The 15,367-nt window shown below is 39.8% G+C and overlaps 1 protein-coding gene and 1 pseudogene across 5 annotated transcripts in view; both read right to left on the reverse strand.

The window, feature by feature from the left end:
* Nucleotides 1-15,367, reverse strand: part of KIF13A (kinesin family member 13A) — a 233,685-nt gene that overhangs the window by 3,082 nt on the left and 215,236 nt on the right. For 2 of the 5 annotated variants that reach the window (XM_025383019.1, XM_025383018.1), the window contains 4 exons: nt 13,022-13,069; nt 11,481-11,586; nt 9,919-10,070; nt 1,914-3,180 (listed from right to left, as the gene is read on the reverse strand). In XM_025383019.1, coding sequence (XP_025238804.1) covers nt 2,332-3,180; nt 9,919-10,070; nt 11,481-11,586; nt 13,022-13,069 — 1,155 coding nt within the window. In that variant the 3' untranslated portion in view covers nt 1,914-2,331. Of the gene's footprint in view, nt 1-1,913; nt 3,181-9,124; nt 9,230-9,918; nt 10,071-11,480; nt 11,587-13,021; nt 13,070-15,367 lie in introns of those variants that run through there. The other 3 variants (XM_025383017.1, XM_025383016.1, XM_025383020.1) reach the window with 3 other exon arrangements.
* On the reverse strand, nt 13,349-13,764 carry LOC112622946 (annotated as a pseudogene).

Genomic DNA, 15,367 nt, shown 5'->3' on the forward strand with positions numbered 1-15,367 from the left:
GAGATAGGATCTCGCTCTGTTGTCCAGACTGGTCTTGAGCTCTTGGGCTCCAGTGATCTTCCCGCCTTAGCCTCCAGAATAGCTGGAACTACAGGTGCAAGTCACCAAGCCCAGGTGAATTTGAATTTTTTTTTTTTGAGACGGAGTCTTGCGCTATTGTCCAGGCTGGAGTGCAGTGGTGCGATCTTGGCTCACTGCAACCTCTGCCTCCCGGGTTCAAGTGATTCTCCTGCCTCAGCCTCCCGAGTAGCTGGGACTACAAGCGTGTGCCACCATGCCTGGCTAATTTTTGTATTTTTAGTAGAGATGGGGTTTCGCCATTTAGCCAGGCTGGTCTCGAACTCCTGACCTCTGGCAATCCATCCGCCTCATCCTTCCAAAATGCTGGGATTACAGGCATACGCCACCATGCCCGGCCATGAATATGAATTTTTAAGAGGCCTGCCACACCCTCCTTGCCCCTAGAGTTTGTAGCACCTTTAGGTTTGAGAAGCAAACCTAATCTTTTTTTTTTTTTTGAGATGGAGTCTTGCACTTTCGCCCAGGCTGGAGTACAGTGGTGTGATCTTGGCTCACTGCAAGCTCCACCTCCTGGGTTCACACCATTCTCCTGCTTCAGTCTCCTGAGTAGCTGGGACTACAGATGCCCACCACCACGCCCGGCTAATTTTTTGTATTTGTAGTAGAGATGGGGTTTCGTCGTGTTGGCCAGGATGGTCTCGATCTCCTGACCTCATGATTCGCCCGTCTTGGCCTCTCAAAGTGCTGGGATTACAGGCGTGAGCCACTGTGCCCGGCCGAAGCAAACCTAATCTTACACTAAAGAATTAAAGAGTCTTTGACACTGGCCTTCCTGACAAACAAGGGTTGACAAGCTGATGTATACCAGCCGTGCAGCTTCTGCTTTAGTCCAGGTAAAGAAAGTTGAAGACCTAAACAAATGCATGTATTGCTTGCAAGAACAGTGGTGAGTGACCATTATTATTCTTATGTCAGGAAAGGAAGTCTCTTTCTTCTTGTCAGAGATGACTGTTTAGGTTTTGGCAGTTCAGTAATGAGTATGCTGTATAAATGACCATACACTGAAATTTTAAGGGCTGGTATGGAAAGCAGGGGCAAAAGCGTTGGGACAAAAAGCCACATCAATGGAATAACTTGCTCAGCAAAACAAAGGGATAGAGTAGCACCATGATTATCTTACTTTTACCAAGCCTCTTTCTAGCTCTGTCAGTTCTTTATTTTGCTAAACCATGACTCTCCCATACCTTTTACAGTTGGGGGACCAAACAAATGAATGTGAAGGCGAATCAATGGTGGCACTTCAGAGCAGAATACTCAGAAGCAGGATATCTCTTATTTATGTAATTTGTGATTTTCCTTAGGAATAGTGGCAAAAGCTCATTTTGTTCTCATATGAAAATTAACCAATATTGATCAGGCACAGTGGCTCACGCCTGTAATCCCAGCACTTTGGGAGGCCAAGGCAGATGGATCACCTGACGTCAGAAGTTTGAGACCAGCCTGGCCAACATGGTGAAAATACAAAAAAATTAGCCAGGTGTGCTGGCACGTGCCTGTAGTCCCAGCTACATAGGAGGCTGAGGCAGGAGGATTACTTGAGCCAGGGAGGTGGAGGTTGCAAGGAGCCAAGATTGTGTCACTGCACTGCAGCCTGGGTGACAGAGTGAAAGCGATACTCCATCTCAAAAAAAAAAAAGAGAAAATTAACCAATATTATAAACTAACCTGAGTTACTTCCAAAGTCCAAACTTCAACTGCTGGTGGAATTTGCCTATACCACCCCAAAGCACTTTTCACCTATGGGCACCAAACGACTGTCTTTTTCCAATTCTACGATATATATGTTTTTCTTTCCACATTTTACCATCTCTGAAATTGGGATGTCTTACAACTGTTGATATGATAAAGTTTACCTGGCAGTATTTTTTCTTAATGATACAAAAAATAATGGATCATATAACAATCAAAGGAATCACAGATCTGATGAAATATGGTAGATGCTACCAGAATACTTTGGGAAAGCTGGTAACTAAACATCTCAGGGAACGAATATGAGATTGATCCTTATCCATCTTAACACTTAATTCAATACCAACCCATATACCAGGTAAAGAAAATCCACTGGTCCTATAATTTCACAGTTGCATTCTAGTTCCCAAAACAGACTTGCTCTCTGACAGAGACAGCTGTGCAGGAAGTGAGCCTGCTTCTTTGTGGGCTCATCTTTGCTGTCAGAAACATCTGGATGAATCTTTCCTACCAAGTTGCTGTGGTGAAGGGCCTCTGGGGTTGGCATACAGTTAGACATACTCATCGACAGCACATAACCCAAAGGGCTGCCTCTGGAATTATTACCTGGTCATTCTCTAACTTGGAATGCAGCTGGCTGGGGTGGTGGAGCCCATCGGAGACAGTCTTGCTGCCTGTTTTATTTGGTAGGTTCCTCCTACTGGAAAGCTCTCCAGCAGAAGAATCTGTCAAACCATCAAAATCTTTTCCCTCTGACACTCCCATAAATTCTGTGAAAGAATGGTCTTCAAGGATGCTGGTGGTGTGTTCTACCGTCACCTCCCTGGGGCAGAATCCCCTGGCTGGCTGGCTAATTTTGCTGGGGCAGTTCTGAACTGAGCCATCTAGTTCTGAACATGAGCCAGTCCTGCACAGTGATTTGGAGTTTTTCTCAGGGATGCTCTGGGATGATGGGCTCCCTTTGACTAAGGCACTGTTTTCCTTGAGTGGCACCATAATTATCTTGTCCTTTACCAAGCCTTTTTCGACTTCTGTCAACTCTTTGTTTGAGGATGGCCTGAAATCATGCACAAGCGATGGTGTGGAGTGCTCGGTGGAGTCTGCATCCTTTGTCTGAATGGCCAGCTGGTCTGAGCTGTCACTAGAAGGGACCACCATGTCAGACAGGGTGGCATTGGAGGCACTGTGGGAAAAGTAGCCACTGGTAATACTGCTGGTGGTAGGGCTACGGGACACTTCTTTCTCCAAGACCCGTGAGTTTGACAGATCTACTTTAGAGGAAAACCATTCCCTGTTCTCCAAGCTGGCATTGTAAACACTGAAGTCAGCAAACTCCACAGGTACATAAGGCTGTGAACTTATTAGCTTCCTATTAATAGCTTCCAGCTCATTTTCTTCCTCCTCAGAGTCCTATAGAAGTGAAGCAAAAGTCAGTCATTAGCTCCTTGTAGCAACTGTACTGTTGAGATAAGTTTTAAATACTTGGTTGTTAAAGGCATTCACATTCACATGGTGTTCAGTGTTTTCTTTTTGTCTTTCCAAATTTGGCCAGATCTTGTCACCTATTGCAGACATAGGTATATCAGTATTCTCAGAGACCTGTGAGTATAACCCCCTTACCATCTAATATGAATGGGATTTAGTTCTTAAAGGCTCACTCAGTGCCAGTTAGAAATCATTCCTTCCCTGGTTTAAGAGAAAAAATGGAACTGAAATGCAGTGGACATTTTATTAGTTATTCAAAATTAGTTTTTAGTTGTGATGTTTTCTCTTTCTCATTAAATGAGCAGAGAAACAGGCAGAAGCAGAGAAGAGCCGCTCCATTTGTCTTTAGAATCTTCACCTTGGGAAGCAAAGTGCAGGTAGTTAAGGTAATTTGTAAAAAGTTTCTCAGCTATTTTACGGGGGAAAAGGGAGTAAAACAAAGAACCCAACTGCAAAAGGGCAAAAAACACAATTTCAACAGTCATTCTTATATTATGCTAAATATTGTAAGGCTATAAAATACTAACAATCTGACAACTACCGTCTTCTAGGATCTTTGAGAAGTATGAGTAGAGGGTTTGGCTAGAAGGTGAAAAAGGCATAGTAAAGTTTAAATGAAAATCTCCTTTGTAAAACAGTTTTCAAACCCTGTTCATAAAAATTGGTAAATACATGCAAAAGTGGGTGTCACCAATTCCCCAGTCTCTCTTCAAATGAATGACTCTTTTATATTTGGTAGAAAAAATGTGGGCATTTTAAGTCCAAATAAAGTAACTGATAAACTCTCTAGCCATTTCTAATTAATCTCCGAAGCACCTAATGAAATCACAAATATTGCTTTTGAAATGTGTCTTTCATTCAACAAATACACACTGAACATCCACTACATGGCAGCCATTGTCCTAAGGACTTGGGATTAGCAATGGTGAGCAAAAGAAGGCATGGTCCCTCCCCAGAGAATTACAACTTTGCGTCCTTGCTCTTAGAACAATCCTGGACTCTGCATGGATGGATAAAAAGTTCATTCACAGGTAAACTTAGACACCTCAAAAACAGTTAGCTTTCTTTCATTGGTCATCCAGTTTAAAGCATCTGTACAATTATAACTACTAGGTGCAGGTAAAGACCTGGAACCAAAACATCAACCTTACTCATTACGTTTGCATTTTGTTAATGTACCTATTTTATTTTTAAGATTTACTTATTTATTTATTTATTTATTTAGAGATGGAGTTTCACTCTTGTTGCCCAGGCTGGAGTGCAATGGCGTGATCTCGGCTCACTGCAACCTCCACCTCCCAGGTTCAAGTGATTGTCCTGCCTCAGCCTCCTGAGTAGCTGTGATTACAGGCATGCACCACCATGCTAGGCTAATTTTGTATTTTTAGTAGAGACGAGGTTTCTCCATGTTGGTCAGGCTGGTCTCGAACTCCCAACCTCAGGTGATCCACCTGCCTCAGCCTCCCAAAGTGCTGGGATTATAGGCGTGAGCCACAGTGCCCGGCTAGGATTTATTTATTTTTATTTATTTATTTACAGACAGGGGTCCCACTCTGTCACTCAGGTTAGTGTGCAGTGATGCAACTGTAGCTCACTGCGGCCTCAAACTCCTGGGCTCAAGCAGTCCTCCAATCTCTGCCTCCCGAGTAGCTGGGATTACAAGTGTGAGCCACTGTATCTGGCCCATAAATTTGCATTTTAATCAAGGTGTGTGGGGGGAGGGCGATATCTTCAAGGCGTGGCATATATGTGTTCACAAATGAACATAAATTTCATCTGTTTAGATAAGTAGTAATATTTTCTTTTGCATCTCAAGATTCTACATACCTCAAAAAAAAGTTTAATACTCTTTTAAATGCTTCTCAGCTTTTAAAATAATTTAGTTTTTATAACTTAGTTGTAAAAATGTGACTGAAAATAAATGTGTAAAGGAATTGGCGATCTTAATTCCTTAGCTGTTAATCAAAGATGACTATCAAATATCAGTGATAAAGTTCTTGAAACTGGCAAAACAAAATTTTTGGCAACACTAATCTCTTCCCATCTTATCTTTATCTGCATTCTAAATTAAGTAGCATTATCAAAAAAGTGGGGTGGAACATTCTTTCCTAGGGTTGGGGAGAATGTTGGTGAAAGAACAAAGATTAAACAGAATTGTGTGAACCAGTAGCCTTGCCTATATTTTCTAGATTCTCCTGCCTCAGCCTCCCGAGTAGCTGGGATTACAGGTGCCTGCCACCACGCCTGGCTAAGTTTGTATTTTTAGTAGAGACGAATTTCACCATGTTGGCCAGGCTGGTCTCGAACTCCTGACCTCAGGCGATCTGCCTGCCTTGGCCTTCCAAAGTGCTGGGATTACAGGTGTGAGCCACTGCACCTGGCACAAAATTAAATTTCAAGTGTTTGTATCTCTTCTATTTCCTTTTGATTTAAGCTGGCAAAGAAACACAATTCTCCAAGTCCAAGCATACCTGATGCAATTAATTACTAAATTACTATTTACTATAATTAATTACTAAAAAGTTATTTACTGCAAGGAAAATCAAATTTAAAAATGAGAATTAGTAATCTGGAGTCCTTTATACGCTTGAAGTTATTTCTTCTTGAGACCAAGGAAAGGCCTGTTATCCTAAAATACAATTTTGCTGAATGAAATATGTAATCATGAATTTATTGAGTGGAAATAGTTGTAAATTTATCAAAGATAATAAATTATTCCTAAAGGATTAGAATGATATTAATAAAACTAAGAATCTACAAAGCCCCAAGAGATGAAGTTCAAATAGGGAGCAGTTCACAGTGGGGAAAATAACCCATAAAGCCCAGAGGGAAAGACTAAAACAGTAGGGACAGCTTCTTCCAGAAAAAGGAAAACTTAGTAGAGATTAAACATTTTCCAATACTTAAAAGGAGATTGAAAGAGTTATTGCCAATTAAGGGAGGATTTAATTGGCTTGAACTTGTATTTTGAGGGAGTTTGGTTTAGACTTTTTATACCAGAAACATCATTTCTCATTATATCTTAAGAATAAACTAAGCACCTTCCTACAATGTCTTAAGGACAAAGATAATTAAAAGCCTATCTAAAGTGGTACATGGAGTCAAGTTCTCAAGCTTCTCTATATCTACAGTCTTCATTTGAGTTTTGCAATTTAACTTATGCAGCTGATATTTACCTATAGAGAAAACACCTTGATTTTAAAAAGGGATTGAAATCCACATTAAAGCAGTGACTCTTTGTAAGGAGTTTCCTTGATTAATGCAATTTCCACTCCTATTATAATCATGTCGTGCTGTTCACCAGAGGTCTCTGTTTGCAGAACTGTACCAGCCAAGGGCTCCAGTACTTCTGTCCATGGTACTGAGGAGTGAGCGCTTTGAAGAGCAGCTGCAGGGCATACTGGAACTGCACTATTTTTGGAAGCACCTGGAGTCACTGGAGTCCCCTCAATTATGCTGAGGAATGGGGCTCTTTGGTCTTATGCTCTCATAAACTGTGAGACCTTAAGGAAGTTGCTGAACAATTATAACCCTTTGTTTCTTCTTCTGTAAACGAGAGGAATAAACCACATGCTATCTAGGCAAGACCTAATAGAAGGGTCGTGTGGATACTGGGAAAAAATCATTGACTTTCTGCCATTCTCTATGCTTTATGACTTAAAAAGACTCCAAAAGCATATTGTTGCTTCTGTCTTAGTCATATGAGACATGAAGTACATCTAAGTTACTATGGTAATTAGGTGGGTTAAACAATAACAGGAACAATGTCTTGATACTGTCCTTCTCAAGAATGATTTCAAACTCTCTTCATCAGTGTGAACTGAGTCACTCTGACTGTGAAAGAGTGGAAGAGAAAAGAACGTGAATTAGTCACAAAGGAAGAAAACAGTTTAAACCCATTTATAAGAGAAAAAATAAAATTAACGTTTCCCAAGGAGAAACAAGAACCTCAGGTCAAACGAACAATGCACTTAAACTCTACCAAAACACCCTGAAAAACTGCTATCTGGAATGAGTTAAAGAGCCCAAATGCCTCTTGGGTGCAGGGTGCTCAGCAAGCCAGTTTCCTATGGAGAGTCGAGACAGCTTTTTCAAGTAAGACTCCAGCAAGAACAATAACACCATCAAATCCTCCTTACTGTACTCCACGGTGCATTCAGTCATAGAGTCTAACTGCTGCTCGAGACTTCCTGGGTCAAGGGAATCTGGTTTCATCCTTCCCTCTGCTAGCTGAAAGCCCCGAGATGGGCTTTATTTTAAAATATCAAAGGGAAATTGAAGAAAACATGAACCTAGCTCTGTGAACTGTGAAACTATCTGCTGAACAGTCCAGAAGGGTCATTCAGCAGTCTCTTGATGGTGTTGTACCAAAATGTATTGTTGCAATAGGTTTAAATGGAGTGGCTGTGCACCACAGGGGTAAGCGGCATGCCAATAACCAGATCCAATCAGACACAGAGCCAGAGAATTGGCAGGGGAACAAACTAGTCATTTGGCCTTTTTAGCCCACAATGCAGCCCTTATTAATTGAGCAGGGGGTGGTCAGGTAAGTGAGGGAACAGCTCAGTAAGATTTGGAGAGATGAAGGAGCAGCTATTAATGTGCAGACTCTTCTCCATGAAGAACTAGGACGGGGCATTGGGATAGAGGGACAGGGAGAAACCAAAGGCAGAGGAGGGGAAGAGAGATGAAGAAATGGAGGGAAAATGGTGCTTTTCTTCTTTCTTCACGTTAGGAATGAGAAGGTTGTTTCTGAAGATCCACCCGCACCCCAAGCATGCAGGTGGGTGGCCAACTGCACATCCGGATTCAGCTGCAGTGAGTTAGTTCTCACACAGTGTGCGTTAGGAACTGTTAAAGGATCTCACATTAATGAGCCTTGGGAATGGGTGTGACAGGGTGTCACTGGGAAATGAGACTCTCTACACTCTTCCCAATAGAGACGATCAGATGTGACATAAACATCAAGCAGTCTCCTGTCTCCCTGAGGTGGTTTTACTTTTTCAAAGCCTAGGAAGCCACAGGAGGGTGAAAGCTGAGACAAAAAAAAATGAGATAATTCTTTCCAGGCTTGAGAATAAACAGGTTTATTTTTTTATTTTATTTTTTTTTGTAAATTGAGGTATAATTTATAACCTAAGGTGCCAGGTATGCAGTGTTTTTTAAACTATATCTCAAATTTATAATTTTAAAACCAAGTGCTAAGGAATGAGGTTTTGCAGGTAGTTTCAACCTACTTGTGGCAAAATATACATAAGCCATCCTGAATGCAAGGCTGGCACCAAGGTATTGGAATATATTTTGCCAGCTAATTAACAAAGGCTACCCTAGACAGTGAGATGATGAAGGGTGATTATGATAGACTTTAGTGCAGCTCTAACTACAGAATTATCTTGGCAATAGCATCAGGCAACATAAAAAAGCTTCCAAACATATCCACAGCTAAATGCATGATTACTTACTCCCAGTAAGTGCAATTCCTCTAGGTAGATTAACTTCAGAATCTGGGCAATATGTATAGGCACATTAGAAAGATTTCGGTATTAGTTAAAGAGATCTCTTTGTTACACTTTTTATAAACAGCAGAAGCAATAAAAGTGCCTTTCTCCCTTTTTCTAAACAAACTTAAGCAAAAAATAAATAAATAAAATAAAACTGTAGGTCATGGCCACATCCATGCAAAATATCATTACCAATGGTCACATTTTTATTTTCTTTAAGACAAAGACCTTTTTATTTTCTTTAAGACAAAGACCTTTTATTTTCTTTAAGACAAAGACTTAATTTTTTCTAGCACTTGGATGATTGTCTGTGAAAGGGCCTTAAACCCACCACCAGGCAATATGACAGAAATGGTTCCGGAACTTACAATCTTCTTCTCACGTTTGCTATTGTGTTCTACTGGCATGCTGCTGCCATTGCTTCCTGAGGGTACAATGCAGCCAGGGTTATGTGCCTGAGGTGGAGGCATGCTCTGCAAAGGTTAAGACACACAGATGCATCACACACAAAGACGACAACGGCCAAAATACATATTAAGTACATGCAAGTTAGAAAAGCAGTGCTAACACTCTTATTACATGTGAGTAATGCAGCAGCCAATTCTGCAGGCCAGAGTTAAACTACTGGAGAAATATGACAGGAATAAACAGATTCTGTGGCAAAAAGCATAATTAGTCTTATTTAAAAAAACAGCCTTTTGACCAGGTACAATGGCTCACGCCTGTAATCCCAGTGCCTTGGGAGACTGGGGCAAAAGGATCACTTGAGGCCAGGAGTTTAAGACCAGCCTGGGCAACATAGCAAGACCCTATCTCTATAAAAAACAAAATTAGAAATCCCAAAAAGACAAAAAAGAAAAATACTTTTAAAAAAGGCCTTTAATCTTTTCAAAACACCTAGAAAACATCTTTCTCACTTGAAACATAAAAAAATACTTTGAAAAGCCATAAACACAAAGAAATAAAACCACAGCAGCAATAACAAACAAGAGATTCTACCATGACTCTGCATGCTTGAGAAAGAGGAATTCCAGAACGGGATCCATGGAGCGATGACCATGCATGTCTACGTGCAGCACTCAGCTTGTTAATGCACACTGCTGCTTCACAGGCGACACAACTCTGCTCTATTCCGCATAGTACAGACAAGTCAAGCATTTACCTCCTGGCTTAGAAGAGGCCGTGCTTCAAGGGCTATCCTTCTCTTATGCTCCTCTTTTACAGGCATCAGGGGCTTGAAAAACTTTGGCGGCTGAGGAGAGAATGCTTTAAAAGGGCTGACAGTTAAGGCATGAGGAGTCTCTGATGTACAACCTGGGGAAGATGAGAAGTTATGAGGTTACAGATACTGAATACTTTTTAAGCAAAACATAGGAAATGAGGCAATGACCCAGCCATGGGAATATCTAGGAGAACAATGAAATTCATAGGCTAATATTTGGCTAAACATTAAAACAGAGGTACGCCCACCCTGTGCAACATAGGGAGACCAGTCTGTAAAAAAATAAATAAACAGATAGTCAGGCATGGTGGCGTGCACCTGCTGGACTTGCTACTCAGGAGGCTGAGGCGAGAAGATCGCTTGAGCCCCAGGGGTTGAGGCTGCAGTGAGTTATAGCGGTGCCACTGCACTCCAGACTGGGCAAGAGAGAGAGAGACCCTGTCTAAAAACAAAAACAAAAAACCAAAAAAAAAAAAAACAAACAAAAAAACCCAAAAAACTATGGAACAGATGTAGGCAAGAATAGAGATAAATCTGTGAAGTCACAAAGAGTTACTAAAGTGCTAGTGTGTGTGAACAAGGTGAGATACCAAATTTCTTCACTCTTTTCAAGATCCAGCTTAAGCACCACTAACCAGACCAATTTCAGCTCATGCTGATTTTCCATTTCTCTGAATTCTCACAGCCCTTATTATCTGCATGTTCATTTTGGCACCTTATCATTTAACATCTTATTTTCTGTGTATCTTATTTCCATAATTATATTTTAAGACAGAAAGTAGAGGCTCAATAAGTACTCAATGAATTAATACTGTGTAAATTTTCTTGCGAGCCTCTTTTTTTTCCCCCATTGGGCCACCCTACTCTATATGACTAAGAGAGGACAATTCTTTCTTGCTTGTATCATTTCTTATCTCTTTGGCCTCTTTCCTCCCTTTCCAATTTGCTAGTATTATGGCGAATACACCTTATATTTTACCTACTGATATAAGGTATAAGGTAACAGAACTGATACATATGGCCAAAGAATACAGTTCCCATTAAGGCACTGGTAGACTACATAATTTAGGTAATAATGTTACCACGAATCAAACTCATTTTGGGTATCATTTTTGAAAACTGCTTTATGAATCAAAGTCATGTTCTTTTAAAAATTCCTTTCAGTACACAAACATGACAGAGCTGGATATTCTTCTGGTAGAAAATAATAGGATTTGTGTGTGTCTCAAAACTGGACTTCAAAGTCAGGAAATGATATATGAAAAATGATTTGGAAGTTCTAAAGTGATATACAAAAAGCCTATTTGAGTGATATGTTGGATACAAAACAAAAATAAATAAGTGAACGTGATACGTTCCATTCAGTAAGACAGTTTTGAATCATTTAGTTAACTAGAATATCAGCTCCATACCTTATTATATGCCATTAATGAAAGACATTTTTTCACGCTTTTTCTAAGTAATTACAAAGAAATATCACTGCAAAATAATCTCACCACTGCCTTCTTTATTCCTTCGAGGAGAATCCCTGGGTAAAGTTCCATAACATGCTACATCTTGGTAACTGGAGCTGTAGTCAGACATGTCCAACTGGTTCTCTGGCCAACCCTACAAGGTAAAAATACGAGTTAACTGTAATTGAGTCACTCTAAAATGAGAAACAAAGCCCAGGTTGGAGTTTCTTCTATTTTTTTTAATGGCAGTATATGCTCTTATTTTTATTATGAAATATGTCAAATATACAGAAAAGGGCTGAATATTGTTAAAAATACTGTCATACCCAAGGTATACCCAGAGTGAGTAAACGTTAATATTTTATTATATTTGCTCAAAGGTTTAATAAAATTATTACAAATGTAGAGTAATCTTTTGGTCCCATTCATCTTCCTTCCTCCCCAAAGGTAGTCACTTTGAGCAATGTGGCATATATCCAGAGTGACTTGGTAATTTAATGACCAAATTGAAACACTCTCAGAGGACAACTGTTCCATCAGTAATTCTGCCTAGGTAGCAGGCACAGCTGGGACTGTCCAAGGCAAATTTGGCAGTGTGGTTACTCTACCTATATTTGAGATTTAGAAGTTTCAAATAGGCATAAAGTATTGATATACAAAACAGAGAAAACTCTGGCATATCATACGAGCTTACTTAATCTTATTTCAACTTCTCAGAAGTTGATTGCCTCTGAGGACTAAATTTTAAACTTCTTAAGGACATAAATCTGTGCTTATACCTTTTGGATCTAGTCTCTAGCACAGTAACTCATATATAATATGCATTCAAGAAATATTTGTTGAATAAGATAATGTTGCAATCTGTCCTTAATTTTAAATCTCGTTTTATCCATTTGAAATAATTTTGATTATGCTATGGTGGATGTAACACCTTCTCCAATCATTTAGAGTTAAACCCACAAACACACAGATATTTATTCAATTATGTGTGGTACTGTCCTGGTATGGAACTTATCATGGTAAGTAACAACGTAATACTGAAAGTGTGTAGCAATTAGCTGGGCATGGTGGCTCATGCCTGTAATCCCAACACTTTGGGAGGCCAAGGCGCATCAATCACCTGACGTCAGAAGTTCGAGACCAGCCTGGCCAACATGGCGAAACCCCATCTCTACTAAAAATACAAAATTAGCCAGGTGTGGTGGCAAACCACTATAATCCCAGCTACTTGGGAGGCTGAGGCAGGAGAACCACTTGAACCAGGGAGGCGGAAGTTACAGTGAGCCAAAATCGTGCCATTGCACTCCAGCCTGGGCAACAAGAGTGAAACTCTGTCTCAAAAAAAAAAAAAAAAAAAAAAAAGTGCATAGCAATACCACATCAAGTATTTGAACCTGGGAATGGAGTTGTGGAGAGAGTTATTTGCTTACAATTAAGATGGGAAGCCCAGAGATTTTTCTTTCTTTCTTTTTTTTTTTTAAATGACAGGATCAACCAGGTAAGGCCCAGAGATTTTAAACACACCAAGATCCCACAGCTTTCCAGACTGACATTCTGCTGAAAACCCAGCCATGCCCATAGGTGCATACCTTATCATCTTCATCAAAGCCAGAAAGGTCTGGTCGGCTGGAAGAGACCTATAAGAGAAGAATGGTTTTAGCAATATGGTTTATATATTTAATATAATTTTTTTTTATATATAAAGAAAAAGAATGTCACAGTTGAAGCCTGTAGTCTTCATTCTTTCCCTCCTCTTTCTTCCCTCTCCAGGAGTAGTGAATACTCTCAATTTGGGGTTTATTTTTCCCATACAAGTTTTATATAATTGTATGTGTATATACTCATAACCAATAGTTAATATTATTTTGCATATTTTATTTATTTTTTATTTATTTATTTATTTTTATTTTTTTAACACAAACAATCCCACAGCATTTATTGCCATCTTGTATAACACAAGGGTAATCAAAACAATATGAATAAATGTTCATATTAGACAAAGGACATCTAAAAACAAACTGTATTCTTCTCAACAATTTCTCACTTCATTGATCATTTCTAGTTGGAGACACCTTGTAGCAGAGTAATATTATCTCCTTTCAGCATGATCCGACCCAGTTGTTTTCTTGACTTTGTTTTAGAATGAATCTCTTCTGCATCATCTAAGGTTCATATATTCATCAAAACCAATGATACAGCCTTCTATCCACATATTCACTTGCTCGTAGAGCCACACCTGAATCCGCGATCTATTTTGTAAGTATCTGAAGATGAGGTTGATGGGCTGCACCATAACCTTCTGTACTTTCTGGCCCTGGCCACGGTACGCCATGGTGAAATTTCTATTTTGCATATTTTATACTTCACATAAGTGGTATCTTACTACATATAGTCTTATTCAATAGTCTAGACAAGTATTGATATGTGTACTATTTTTAGTATCATTTAGTTCTAAATACAACCTGTATATTTATGAGAATCTCTAGAGTATATATCTAAGGGATGAAATCTCGGGGTTGTACATAAAGTATGAGTATATTTTGACTGCTTTTCCATACAGGTTTTAGAATCAGTTTATCAAATCTTACAAAAAATTCTGTTGAGAATGATTAGCTTAAGGACATGCCAATTTTTTGATACTGTGAATTCTCATCAATAAGCATAGTCATAGTCACTATTTCAGCATAGTCCTTCTTTTTGGGGATAGCTGTATTCAGGTTTTCTATTTATTTTTGATTCAGTTTTTACAGGACATTCCACTTTATTTAAGTTTTTACATTTATTGGCATAACATTAGGTTATGAGGTCTCGCTATGTTGCCCAGGCTGGTCTCAAATTCCTGGCCTCAAGCAATCCTCTCACCTTGGCTTCCCAAAGAAATCTAAAGTCTTGATCAGATTGAGGTTGAAAAAAACTTGTTTTTTTAGATTACTTCATAAGCAGTTTTTCTTTATTTTTTTTTTGAGACAGAGTTTTGCTCTTGTTGCCCAGGCTGGAGTGCAAGGACACAATCTCGGTTCACCGCAACCTCTGCCTCCCAGGTTCAAGTGATTCTCCTGCCTCAGCCTCCTGAGCAGCTGGAATTACAGGCAGGTGCCACCATGCCTGGCTAATTTTGTATTTTTAGTAGAGATGGGGTTTCTCCATGTTGGTCAGGCTGGTCTCGAACTCCCGACCTCAGGTGATCTGCCCACCTTAGCCTCCCGAAGTGCTGGGATTACAAGCGTGAGCCACCGCGCCCGGTCTTCTTTACTTTTTTTTTTTTTTTTTTTTTTTTAAGACGGAGTCTCGCTCTGTCGCCCAGGCTGGAGTGCTGTGGCCGGATCTCAGCTCACTGCAAGCTCCGCCTCCCGGGTTCCCGCCATTCTCCTGCCTCAGCCTCCCGAGTAGCTGGGACTACAGGCACCCGCCACCTCGCCTGGCTAGTTTTTTTGTATTTTTTAGTAGAGACGGGGTTTCACCGTGTTAGCCAGGATGGTCTCGATCTCCTGACCTCGTGATCCACCCGTCTCGGCCTCCCAAAGTGCTGGGATTACAGGCTTGAGCCACCGCGCCCGGCCCTTCTTTACTTTTTAAGCTAGATGTTTACCTAATTCTTTTTCACTCTATTTTTTAATATAAGAGATATAAGTTTCCTAATAGAAGCCCTCATTCTCTCATTTTTTTCTACTGTCTAGTATTCTGCTTTATACAGAATTATAGGGAATTTAGGGCTAATAATGTCTAACTAAGTACCACTTTAACTGCATCTCACAAACATTGATCTATGTACCATTTTTATTCTCATTTAGTTGTAAACACATCCTAATTTCCATCATAATTTCTTCTTTGAGAGATGAGTTCATGAAAAGCGTTTTTCAATTTACAACTACATGAGTCGTCTCTCTTATCTATTTCTTTTTTTTTTTTTTTTTTTTTTTTTTTTTTTTTTTTTT

The sequence above is a fragment of the Theropithecus gelada genome, chromosome 4, assembly GCF_003255815.1.
Source record: "Theropithecus gelada isolate Dixy chromosome 4, Tgel_1.0, whole genome shotgun sequence".
Classification (NCBI taxonomy): Eukaryota; Metazoa; Chordata; class Mammalia; order Primates; family Cercopithecidae; genus Theropithecus; species Theropithecus gelada.